The sequence below is a fragment of the Pelobates fuscus genome, chromosome 11, assembly GCF_036172605.1.
Source record: "Pelobates fuscus isolate aPelFus1 chromosome 11, aPelFus1.pri, whole genome shotgun sequence".
In the NCBI taxonomy this organism is placed as follows: Eukaryota; Metazoa; Chordata; class Amphibia; order Anura; family Pelobatidae; genus Pelobates; species Pelobates fuscus.
This window is the reverse complement of record NC_086327.1, coordinates 111,433,236-111,446,711: the sequence shown is the minus strand read 5'-3', so window position 1 is coordinate 111,446,711 and position 13,476 is coordinate 111,433,236. Positions and strand designations below refer to the sequence as shown.

Genomic DNA, 13,476 nt, shown 5'->3' with positions numbered 1-13,476 from the left:
CCATGGTCGGCATGCGTTCCGGGGAGGATGGTGAGTCAGCGGCTGTGCTCTCCACTAGTCTGTCAACTATTGCTTCCAAACCGAGGATTCATGGCCAGACGTAGGCCTTGGTCTTGCGGCGCAGCCTAGGCTGTTTAGTTGGTTGGAAAAAAGGCATCTAGTGATGCAGCCCGGCCTTGAGAATCAGGGTACATTGTTTGGCAGGCTAGTTGAGTGGGAATTAAGGGATTCCACTCTTGGAGTTATCTTAAATAAATAAATAAATATTATATATTCCAATAGTGTAGAGGGTAATGTAATAGCTGACTTTGAAAGTTGTAAGAAAAAAAACCTCACATGATGTGGAGCCTAAGGATCCGGCTTGGCGTTAATGCCCCCTGGAGCGTGTATTGCTTCTGGCGTGTGTTTTCATTGGTGAAATTGATGCCTCTTCACGTGTTTACAGTAGGGGGTGTGTAGGTCGTCGAAAATCAGTCCGCATTGTTCTCAGAAACTGCAATGTTTTACATTGCAGAATTAATGGGATAGCGGTACTTCACCCAGAACACGTCCATGCTGTCCCTTTAACCCCTTAAGGACACATGACATGTGTGACATGTAATGATTCCCTTTTATTCCAGAAGTTTGGTCCTTAAGGGGTTAAAGAACCACTAAAATTGCCCAGGCCACTACATCATAATGAAGTGGATAAGGTGCAGTGGTCCAGTCATTTTAGCCATTCAAGGCAAAACATTGCCGTTTTGTAAAAACGGTAAAGTTTATCCTTTCTTTATTGCAAGTTCTGTTTAATTTAGGTTTTCTTATCCCCTGCTATATTAATAGCTTGCTAGACCCGGTGTTCTATCAGATTACTATACCTTGTCAGATTGGTATACCGGAAATGACGCGGCCGCACCGGATGTGACGCGGCCGCACCGGAAATTACGTTTCGGAGCTGGAGGAAGAGGAGCACAGCGCCGCGCAGGCGCAGAAGAACAGGTAGGTGAAATGTTCACCCACGGTACAGAGAGGAGGCCACCTAATGCGCATGCGCGAACCCCACACTGTGCCTGCGCCAGGAGCCACAAGAGAGGGGGAGGTAGGGGACCTAACGGGCCAGTGCGCACGCGCGCCTAAGTACTCCCGTCAGGCACAGACAGCGGGATACAGCGCGCATGCGCACCAGCGGGCAGGGAGATCGATTCAGCCGAACATTCATCCAATCTCCCTGCCCCACACTGCGCACGCGCCAACCCAGCCAGGACAGCCTCGGGCACGGACACCGCGCACGCGCACTGAGGGGTATAGAAATCTGATGGCCATTTGTTCTTCTACGAAATCTCCTACCCCTGAGTGTTAAACACACTTCCAGTGTTTTTTCCTATTCAATTGACATCTCTACAGCTAAGAACAGTGACGCTAATGTGTTAGGAATACAGGTTTAGTGTTCCTTAACCCCTTAAGGACACATGACGTGTGTGACACGTCATGATTCCCTTTTATTCCAGAAGTTTGGTCCTTAAGGGGTTAAAGAATAGTGTCTTGTTCAAGGACTTTATCAATTTACAATCATGAATGAATGGATGAACTCATAGTCTCCTATAGATAATAAATAGATTACAAATTATGACTTTTACCCCTTTTCAACTGGAGCGATGTAAGCTGTGGGTGGCTCATAATTGTGAGACTTTCACTTTCTAGATTCCCAAGAATATATTACTTGTATACATTCAATTAGCTCTAGATTTGTTTTTTCTTTTTAATTTTTTTTATGAATATTATGTTTTTTTTCTGCTAAAAGAGATACATATTTAGAAAACTACTCTTCTTACTTAAAGAACCACTACAGTGCATTGTAGTGGTTATGGTGTCAGTTGTGCCCTGGCATTCACCACCTTGTAAGAGGTCAAACCGCTTTAGAACGCCGCTCCTCCCTCCAGTACAGCTACAGACGAGCCGAAAGCTCTCACTTTGAAACTTTTTTTAAAATTTGGAAGTCAGGAGTACGTCATGGGCTGAGAGTGTCAGCTGGTCACTCTCAGCCAACGAGCTTAACCCCTTAAGGACACATGACATGTGTTACATGTCATGATTCCATTTTATTCCAGAAGTTTGGTCCTTAAAGGGAATCTCCAGTGCCAGGAAAACAATCAGTTTTCCTGGCACTGGAGGGTCCCTCTCCCTCCCACCCCCTAATCCCCGGTTACTGAAGGGGTAAAAACCCCTTCAGTGACTTACCTGAGGCAGCGGCGATGTCCCTTGCCGCTGTCTCCGCCTCCACGACGCTCCCCCTATCCATTGCGTCAGCCGGTGGGCGAGACTGATCCCGCCCACCGGCCAAGGAGACCTAATGCGCATGCGCGGCAATGCCGCGCATGCGCATTACGTCTCCCCATATGAAAGCATTGAAAAATCATTTCAATGCTTTCCTATGGGGTTTTGAGCGACGCTGGAGGTCCTCACACAGCGTGAGGACGTCCAGCGACGCGAAGCCAGGAAGTTCCCTCTAGTGGCTGTCTAATAGACAGCCACTAGAGGTGGAGTTAACCCTGCAAGGTAATTATTGCAGTTCATGAAAAACTGCAATAATTACACTTGCAGGGTTAAGAGTAATGGAAGTTGGCACCCAGACCACTCCAATGAGCAGAAGTGGTCTGGGTGCCTAGAGTGTCCCTTTAAGGGGTTAAAGCTTGGCTCTCCTTGGCTGTAGAGGAGGTGGGGAGAGGTCCAGAATCCAGGTAAGACGTTATTCTTACTTTACGCGATTTTCTCTTGGCTGTTTTAGCCTCACTTTTTGCCATTAATAGTATATTTTGTTACAATTCACAGTTTACTGATTAAGGCTGCGCCATATCACAAAGCAGACAGCAGATGGCAACATCATATTACCAGATGGGAGACGTAGTACAAAATACTGTACTCTTTTATAAAAGTTATGTTTTTTTAAAAAAAAATAAAACAACAGCTAAAAGCATAGTTTCTTCTTTGACAAAAATAAATTAAATAGTTGATTAAACAAATAAAAAAAAAAAAACCTATAAAAACAGAGTAAGAAACGATCTGGGAAGGCAGCCGTTTGAGTAGACCTTGAACTCACCCAGGCCAGCAACAATCCGAACAATCGTCCCATTTCAATAATCGGCCATTCTGGGTCACTCCGCCGATGGCCGCATTCTTCACTGATACACTATGCTAGAATTCCGTTTTAGAACGCCGAGACCCTTCTCCGAATCTTCATAACGGCGATTATTACAGAAACTGAGTTCTATATCTCCGTTAAAAGCGAAACTGCAACTGACATAGTGGGCGGAGCCGGAAAATATCATGTGACTTCTCATAGTCCAACTCCCATCACACAGAACAGGAAGATGATTCCCCGCGCTCCTCGGGGGCAAGAGGGGAGACAAAAGAAGGGCAAATTGTGGGTATGACAAAGGGATAATGAAAGAGAGACAAGGAAAGGAGGGCAGGGGGTAAGAGACAAAAAGGGCAAATTGTGGGTATGACAAAGGGATAATGAAAGAGACACAAGGAAAGGAGGGCAGGGGGTAAGAGACAAAAAGGGCAAAATGTGGGTATGGCAGAGGGATAATGAAAGAGAGACAAGGAAAAGGGGGGGACAGGGGACAAGAGACAAATAGGACAAAATGTGGATATAACAAAAGAATGGAGAGAGAAGGGTGTGAAAGGCGTAAGGGTAAAACGTGTATAAATAATTTTATAAATGAAGCATCACTCTTGTATGAATCATGTTTTCTCCATAATCTGAGCAGCAGTTACAGTAACGATTCACATTCCAGTTTATCATATATTTTCCCAAAATATGGCTATGGACGAGAATTCACCTTTTTTTTTTACGTGATTGTTAAACTTCCAGATAAACAGATTTAGATAACGCAGATAAATGATAAAACTGTGTTTTCCTGAAAATCGGAAAAAGACATTTGAGAGCATCAAGCATTTTATACCTCATTAGCACAGTAAACAATACTTAAAGGGACCCTCTGGACGCTTAAAGCACTTTCGCTTGCTAAAAAGCTTTATGTGCGGAGAATGTGTTTTATTTTAATTTTACGAAAAGTAAAAATTTCAATAGAACTAACACTATTATAAATGAACTTTGTAACACCCCCTGGATCTCAAGTCCGGGTACTTCCTGGTTTGTTTAGTTCAGTGGAGCCAAATTCAAGAGGCAGCAATAGCTCAGAGCACCTGCCTGGCAATGACTTCTGAATGAGCTGCATTGGGAAGTCTGTGAGTGGACAGCCACAGAAAGTCTGGCCTGGGTTAGAAGGTGAGGGAATCGCAAAGTCTGAACTTGGAGAGCGTTTTTAAAGAGGAAGTAAAATAGAAAATCCGAAAAGAGCATGCGCTCTGAGCTGGCAACATGGCCCAACCAAAGGCTTCTTTTGTGGTGGAATCTCGGTAAAAATAAATTTAGTAGGCCGAGATTACCACGTGGCATGTGTACGTGCATATGCTGACGTATCGATCAGTTGGTTGCACGAGGCAAGATACGATCAGTAGTGTACGGAGCATGTGCAAGAATACAGGATGTAGTATTCCCCTCCTCCATTGTGCTGGACAGGCCATGCGGTCAAGTAGGAAGTTAATTCTTATTTGTGTTGATTGGTCAAGAGAATGTGCTGGTGGAGCTTAATATGGGAGGAGTTATGTGCCTATATAAGGAGCCTGCACTATTGTCCGGGGCTCAGAACTTGCTGTATTTTGGTGACATTAGTCCCTCTGAGTCCCGATCGGTGATCCAATAAAGAATCTCTTCCTTCCTGAAGAAACCTGTGTCCATCTCTCTGTGCTTCGCTTCCGTCAGTTTCTCCGGTATCATTTGGTGCATTGGCCGGGAAGCTCATCGTTCAACGGTAGCTGAGAGGCAGAGGCGTGAGACGGTCTATCTTTGCCCACGTTCTCTACGGCTGCACCCCTGAACTTCTGCGTGGACCTCCCTTCGTCTCGGCGCCACTGGTCTGTTGTCCAGGAGATCATCGGCCTCTACGTAAGAAGTGCTGGGGTGTCCCCGTCGATGAGTGTGAACTCAGGTTCAGGAACGAGGAGGTAAGACAACTGCTGTTTTAGACGGCAGACCCACTAGGGGTATACCGATTGTGCGGTAGGCCCATAAGGGGTTATTTGTGTATGGAATCTGCCCCCTCTGTCGGAGGGAAGGAGCGAAGGCGCACCGCTCAATCGAACGCTCTTTAGTCAGACCGTTTGATTTGGTTAGTCAGGCGGGGTCCTGTGTAAATAGCCCTAGCCGGACACCGGTGTCTTGTCTAGACTAGCGTTCTAGGGTGTATATTACGTTCGCTAGGTCGGAGGGACCGGGAGACTAAGCGGCGCCTGTGTAAATTCGGTTCGCTAGCTCTCAACCTATCTTGGCTAAGTGGGAAGGCGTGTAAATTTGGAACCCACTAGACTTTTGATAGTAATCGACTAAGAGGCGCCTGTGTAAATTCGGTCCTCTAGCTCGCTATATGTGGTGCTTGGGCAGTGTGGCTAACCAAAACGGGTGTATATAGTTTTAGGTAGTCCATTCAAGGTACTGGCCAATAGTTTAGTTGGGAATTGTAAATGTGATAAAGATTGTTTAGTAAAGTGTATATCTTGTTAGATAGCGCGAGCTCAGCCGTCTAGCGAGAGTGTTAATAGTGTGTTGCTGTATCATAGTGCACGGTACCATAACCCTGTATATTTACTGACACTGTATATAAGTACTAATAATTGTCGTCCATTGCATGTTTAACACCATAACCACTAATAATTGTATTGTGACCTTAACTTGTGCTTTGACCTATGCTAACCGTACTGTAACCGCTATTTGTAAAAGACGATGTTACTGGGGTGTGTTATAGACGGGTAATTCGTATATAGAGAATTATAGCGTGGGTGACTGTATAGTTTCGCCAAAGGGCATAATATTGATTATCTAGTGACTGGTGTAACAGCTGTGTGTGTACGGGAATTCCCTGAGTGTTTATTGTGTTATTGTATACGTTTCACTTGGTAACCGTACCACGTGGTGCTGTTGCCAGAGGAAACGGGTGTGACTGTTGAATAGTACGCGTGTATAGTATTCGTTGTCGACGACGTTCCATTGTTAAGTATGGGTGCGTCGCAGTCAACGATTCCGGATCCCTTAGGTTGTATGGTGAAGAATTTTAAAAAGGGATTTAAAACCTGTGATTTTGGGGTTAAAATGTCTCCTGTACGTTTGGTCACTTTGTGTACTAGGGAGTGGCCTACTTTGGTTGCGGCATGGCCGCCACGTGGCAGTTTGGATCCAACTCTGGTACAGCGCTTACACGTGGCTGTATCAGGTAGGCCTGAACTTTACGGCCAGTTTCCTTATATTGATTGTTGGAGACAGGTCGTAAATGACTCGCCAAAATGGATTCAGACATGCCACGAGGAGCAATGTCGCCTCATGGTGGCTAGAACTTGTTTGTCCACTAGGACTGGTGTTAGGCCCATTTTGGACACGCCCCCTGAGTCTAAAATCCCTTTGCCGCCCCCTTACTTTCCTTTAAGAGGAAGTGACGCAAATGCAGGAAGTCCTGCAACCCTCCCCTCATTGCCCTCATCCACTTCCGCTTCCTCCTCCAGTACAGGATCCACCCCCTCTCGTACTAAATCTCCCCTTCCGGAATCAGAGCCAACCCCCATTAGGTCTGAATATCCTGATTTGGCGCCACTTCAGACTTCCGGTCAAGCTTCTTCTAGCTCGACCCGAAGTGTTTTATTTACTACCTTTTCCCAAAACCAAGCTCCCTCATCCTCATGCCCTATCTCTCCCCGACCGGAACCCATAATTGACGCCCCTCTACGTAGCCCCATACAAACCCGACAACTGACTGGTACCCAACAATTAAAGCACTATCAGATGCCTCTTCGTCTGAATCCCGGGTCAGCCTATATCAATGCCGCAGGTCAAATGGCACATGCTGACCCAGTCTTCGTATATGTCCCATTCACTACAACCGATCTCTTAAACTGGAAGACCCACAATTCCTCGTATACGGAGAAACCACAAGCTATGACTGATCTGTTCACCTCAATAGTACAGACACATAACCCGACATGGGCTGATTGCCAGCAGTTATTAATGACTTTGTTTAACAATGAGGAAAGGACAAGAATAAATCAAGCGGCCATTAAAGCGCTAGAGGATAAAGCCTGTACTTTGAACCAAGCCAATCCATCAGCATGGGCCGCAACACATTATCCCAACACCGATCCCGATTGGAATGTAAATGGTGCTGATATGGTTCAACTCAGAGCCTATAGAGACGCTATAATTGCTGGCATGAAAGCAGGAGGAAAGAAAGCCATTAATATGTCGAAGACAGTTGAGGTGATTCAGAAAAGTGATGAAGCGCCCAGTGTCTTTTATGACCGATTATTGGAGGCATACCGCTTGTATACCCCCTTTAATCCGGAAGACGCAGATAATTCCCGAATGGTGAACTCCGCCTTTGTCAGCCAAGCTTACGGAGATATTAAGCGCAAGCTACAAAAATTAGAAGGGTTTGCAGGTATGTCCATCACCCAACTAATGGAGGTAGCGAATAAAGTGTACATGAATAGGGAAACAGAAAGTAAGAAAGAGGAAGAGCGCAAGATGCGTAAAAAGGCTGATATGCTAGCGGTAGCGATCGCAGGCGTAGATAGACGGGGCCCAGATAGAGGCGATAGTAGATGGAATAGGGAGCCTTTGAGTAGGAATCAATGCGCGTATTGCAAGGAAGAAGGGCATTGGAGGAACGAATGTCCACAAAGAGAGCAGTACGAGAGAGACCAACCCAGGGCAGGTTACGGAAACTTTAGAGGCAGAGCGAGAGGTAGAGGAGGCCCCGGAGGGAGTAATGGTAATAGAGGGAGCAATGGGAACAGAGGAAGTGTTAGGGAAGATAGGTATTTCCCAGCAGCGCAAAGGTCCCGCGATAGAGAAGGCAGGGACTTTGTAGGATTGGCTGACACGGTCATGGAGGACTATTGATACCGACCGGGCTCCATCCCCCTTGGTCGAGCGGAGCCTATGGTCGATGTATCAATAGGGGGAAAAAGGAGTGCGTTCATGATCGACACTGGTGCTGAACATTCGGTGGTGACTAATCTAGTTGCTCCTCCATCTGGAAGGACTATCACTGTGATAGGAGCAACTGGAAGAAGTGCTGAAAAACCGGTTCTTAAAAGTCGACTCTGTACATTGGGAGGCCACGTAGTAAAACATCAATTCCTTTATATGCCTGAATGTCCAGTCCAATTGCTGGGACGTGATATGCTATCTAAATTACAAGCGCAGATTACGTTCCTACCAAATGGAACAACATCTTTAAAGTTTAATGGACCTTCAGGTATTATGACTTTATCCGTACCAAAGGAAGAAGAGTGGCGACTTTATACAGCGTTGACTATCCAAAACCCTCGGAGTGATGAATCCTTATTCAACATACCAGGAGTTTGGGCAGAGAACAACCCACCAGGACTGGCCCGCAATATTCCACCTATTAAAATTGAACTAAAACTTGGGGTTTATCCAGTGAGCCTAAGACAATATCACATCCCGCAGAAGGCTAAGAAGAACATCCAATCTTATCTGGATAAGTTCATACGGTATGGTATCCTAAAATTCTGTACTTCCCCCTGGAACACCCCATTGCTGCCTGTTCAAAAGCCCGGTACAGATGAGTATCGACCTGTGCAGGACTTGAGAGCAGTCAATGATGCGGTTGTTAGTATACATCCAGTCGTACCCAATCCATATAACCTGCTTGCTTTAATTCCGGGCGGGGCTACTTACTTTACAGTCTTAGACCTCAAAGATGCCTTCTTTTGCCTCCGAATTGCCGCAGAAAGTCAATGTATTTTCGCTTTCCAATGGGAGAACGCTGTAACGGGCTCAAAACGCCAAATGACCTGGACAAGACTGCCCCAAGGGTTTAAAAATTCACCTACCCTATTTGGCTCAGCTTTAAGCCAAGATCTACTGGATTTCGAGTCCGTCCCAGGAGAGTGTGTATTGTTACAGTATGTAGATGACTTGTTGATAGCAGCAGTTACAAAGGAAATATGTCAGCAAGCAACGCACGATCTACTACATATTCTCTGGAAGGCAGGATACAAGGTGTCTAGAAAGAAGGCTCAGTTGTGTTTGCCAACTGTCAAATATCTGGGATTCCATATCTCTGAAGGTCAAAGAATTATGGGGCCAGAGAGAAAAGAAGCTGTGTGCCAAATACCGATACCCAAGAATAGAAGACAAGTGCGAGAATTCTTGGGGGCAGCAGGCTTCTGTAGGATATGGATTCCCAGCTACGCGATACTGGCAAAACCTCTGTATGCAGCTATCAAAGGTACAGAGCACGACCCCTTCTTATGGACTCAAGAACAGCAAACGGCATTTGAAGATGTGAAGAAGGCTTTGATGAGTGCCCCAGCATTAGGTCTACCTGATCACACACAACCATTCTACCTGTATGTACATGAGCAAAGAAGAATGGCTGTGGGAGTATTGACACAGTACTTGGGATCATGGCAAAGACCTGTTGCCTACATGTCTAAGCAACTGGATGCAGTGGCCAGCGGACTTCCACCTTGTCTAAGAGCCATAGCTGCAGCCGCCCTGCTAGTAGCTGAAGCCGATAAACTCACTCTGGGTCAAGAACTTTATGTACGAGTCCCACATGCAGTACAGACGTTGTTGGATTACAAAGGAAATCATTGGTTTAGTAATAGCCGTATGACCAAGTATCAAGCAATGTTGTGTGAAAACCCAAGAGTGCATTTAGAGACTGTAAACACCTTAAATCCAGCTACCCTTTTGCCACAACCTACTGAAAGTCAACATGATTGTTTGGAAGTAATGGATGAAGTATTTTCAAGTAGACCAGATCTTCGTGATTTTCCCATCCAGAACCCCGATGTTCAATATTACACCGACGGCAGTAGTTATGTGAAAGAAGGGATCCGCTATGCAGGATATGCAGTAACAACAATAGACAAGGTGATAGAAGCTCGGCCACTGGCGAAAGGAACATCAGCACAAAAGGCAGAATTGATAGCACTTACACGAGCGTTACAATTGGCTGAAGGTTTAAGAGTGAACATCTACACGGACTCCAAGTATGCGTTTTTAACCACTCATGCCCACGGAGCTTTGTATAAAGAAAGAGGGCTATTGAATTCAGAAGGCAAAGAAATCAAGTATGCAGCTGAAATCCTACAACTATTGGAAGCAGTGTGGGAGCCGAAAGAAGTCGGTATCATACATTGTCGAGCGCATCTGAGAGGAGATGGTGATGTAACCAAGGGAAATCGGATGGCAGACAGTACAGCTAAGCGTGCCGCTGAATCAGGAAGACAGGAGTATGTAGGGCATATAGCTGCTCTAATACCAACTCCACTGTCTCAATGGACTCCAGTTTATACAGCTCAAGAAGAGGAGTGGTTAAAGACTGAACCAGGAAAGTATTTGGAGAACAAGTGGTATCAGCTAGAAGATGGAAGAATAGTCATACCAGCATCACTAGCGGTAGAAATTGTCCAAAACTATCACAACGGGACACATTCTGGGAGAGACAGTACAGAAGAATCTCTCAGAAAACATTTCTATATACCAAGATTGTCCAACTTGACTCAGGCCATTGTACGAAGATGTGTAATGTGTGCTAAAAATAATGCAAGACAAGGACCAGTAAAGCCACCAGGAGTCCAGTTTATGGGGGGACTCCCCATGTCCGATTTACAAATAGACTTTACAGTGATGCCTAAGTCAGGTGGACATCGTTACCTGCTGGTAATTGTGTGCACCTATTCAGGCTGGGTAGAAGCATGTCCTACTCGTACTGAGAAAGCAGGAGAAGTTGTGAGATTCCTGTTACGAGAAATAATACCCCGATATGGACTACCATGCTCTATAGGATCGGACAATGGTCCAGCTTTTGTTCACCAGTGCCTACAGCAACTGACTCATATGCTTGGTATAAAGTGGAGGCTTCATACTGCATATAGACCCCAGAGTTCTGGTAAGGTAGAGAGAATGAATAAAACTATTAAGAACCAGTTGGCTAAAATGTGTCAGGAAACCCAACTTAAGTGGAATGTTCTCTTACCCATAGCTCTATTGCGAATCCGCAGTACCCCTACCAGAAGGATGGGCCTCTCTCCTTTTGAAATCATGTATGGGCGACCACCTCCCGTACTTGGTAACTTAAGGGGGGATTTGAGTCAGTTGGGAGAAGGAATTACCCGGCAGCAGGTTGTAGAGTTGGGTAAGACTATGGAGGAGGTACAGAAATGGGTACAAGATAGATTACCTGTGAATATTTATCCCCCTGTTCATAGTTATCATCCAGGAGACCAAGTGTGGATTAAAGAGTGGAATAATGTACCGTTAGGGCCCAAGTGGAGAGGTCCTTATGTTGTTCTTTTGTCTACCCCTACAGCGATAAAAGTAGCCGAAGTGACTCCGTGGATACATCACTCCAGGGTTAAACCAGCAGCAGTCGATTCTTGGCAAGTTACAGCAGATCCAGAGAATCCCTGCAAGATCCGGTTAAAACGCACTACTCAGTCGGAGTAACGAGGAGCTTTTGTGGATTACAAATTTTATTGTTACAGGGATTTGGTGAAGTGAGTGTTTAGATGGCCATAATAAAGCCTGTCCGCTCACCGACATATAGTGTATAAGCCAGGGAAAGTCTCGAAGGGACTCCTGTGAAGACGAGCAGAACTCCATTCCCTGCAGCCCTTACATCCTGGAAGCTGAGGTGCCTTCGCACGGACGAAGACTGAGGATGATGGCGAAAGATGTGTTTTTGATAGTGTTTATTTATGTGTGTTTTTATATTCAGGAAGGTAGAGGTACCGACACTCCTAGCTGTGAGGTATGCATTAAGACTACAAGAACAGGTAACCATATTTCCCAAACCCTAATTTGGCATTCACAATACGAGTGTAAAGGAGATGTATCAAGATGTAGATACCTTAATATAGAATATAGTGTGTGCCATTTAGGAGTAGGAGAACCTAAGTGCTTCAGTCCAGAGTATCAACCTCGTACAATTTGGTTGACTCTCAGGAATGGAGATCCTCAGGGGACCCTAATTAATAAGACGGTGTTAGAATCCGTACATTCTTCGAGTGTTCTGCTATTTGATGCATGTAAGGCTATATCAAGTGGTAGAAAGCCGTGGAATGTATGTGGGGATCTTAGATGGGAGAGGACGTATGGGTCTAACGATAAATATATTTGTCCCAGTAGTAAAAATAAATATGTGAGTCCTAGATGCCCAAATAGAGAATATAACTTTTGCCCATATTGGTCTTGTGTGGGGTGGGCAACTTGGGGACAGACAGTAGACAAGGACATGATAGTGACTAAGTTGCCTACCAGCCCATATTGTAAGTCTATGGAATGCAATCCAGTCCATATACTTATAAATAATCCCGACAAGTTCTTAGACAAGTATGGTAATTTATTTGGGTTTCAAATATACGGGACGGGTTTAGATCCTGGGACAGTATTGTTTATAGGAATAGAGACTGATACGGTATCCTCCCAGACTCATCAAGTATACCATTCCTTTTATGAAGAGATGAGCATAGATAATAAGATCCCCCATAATGCTAAAAACCTGTTCATCGATTTAGCTGAAAGTATTGCCGGTAGTCTTAATGTTACCAACTGCTATGTGTGTGGAGGTACTAACATGGGAGACCAATGGCCTTGGGAAGCAAAGGAGGTAATGTCCGGTTCTGAGGCAGTTGACCAATTAATATCTACACAAGCCGATTATCATATGAGTGTTAGAGGTAAATCTGAGTGGAGATTAAAGACCTCCATCATAGGTTATGTTTGCATAGCAAGGAAAGGAATAATGTATAATACTTCTGTAGGAGAATTAACTTGTCTAGGGCAAAAAGCTTATGATGATGATACAAAGAATACAACTTGGTGGTCGGCTTCAAATGTCTCAGAACCATCTAACCGTTTGCTAGATACGCCAATTTAAAGGATGTGTGGTTTGATCTATCCATCACATCTACCTGGAGAGCCCCAGCAAATTTGTACTGGATCTGTGGTAAGAAAGCATATTCGGAGTTGCCACAGGACTGGGAAGGGGCATGTGTGTTGGGTATGCTCAAACCATCCTTCTTCTTGTTACCTATTGAAACAGGTGAGACTTTAGGTGTTAAAGTATATGATGTGAATCATAGGAAGAAAAGGGGACCCATAGAGATAGGCGCCTGGGAAGATGATGAATGGCCTCCCCAGCGTATTATAGATTATTATGGGCCAGCCACGTGGGCAGAAGATGGTACCTTTGGTTATAGAACCCCTATTTATATGCTCAACCGTATTATAAGATTACAGGCGGTGGTTGAGATTATTACTAACGAGACATCACAAGCGCTCAATCTTCTAGCGAAGCATAATACCAGGATGAGGACAGCAGTCTACCAAAATAGATTAGCCTT

The 13,476-nt window shown here is 45.0% G+C and overlaps 1 protein-coding gene across 1 annotated transcript in view; it reads right to left on the bottom strand.

Annotated features, from left to right (window-relative positions):
* TNFRSF14 (TNF receptor superfamily member 14) overlaps window positions 1-3,233 on the bottom strand; it is a 42,483-nt gene extending 39,250 nt beyond the window's left edge. Inside the window, exon 1 of the mRNA XM_063435619.1 lies at window positions 3,077-3,233. Within this exon, the coding sequence (XP_063291689.1) occupies window positions 3,077-3,109 (33 nt within the window). The 5' untranslated portion in view covers window positions 3,110-3,233. The remainder of the gene's footprint in view (window positions 1-3,076) is intronic.
* Between the last annotated feature and the right edge of the window lie 10,243 nt (window positions 3,234-13,476).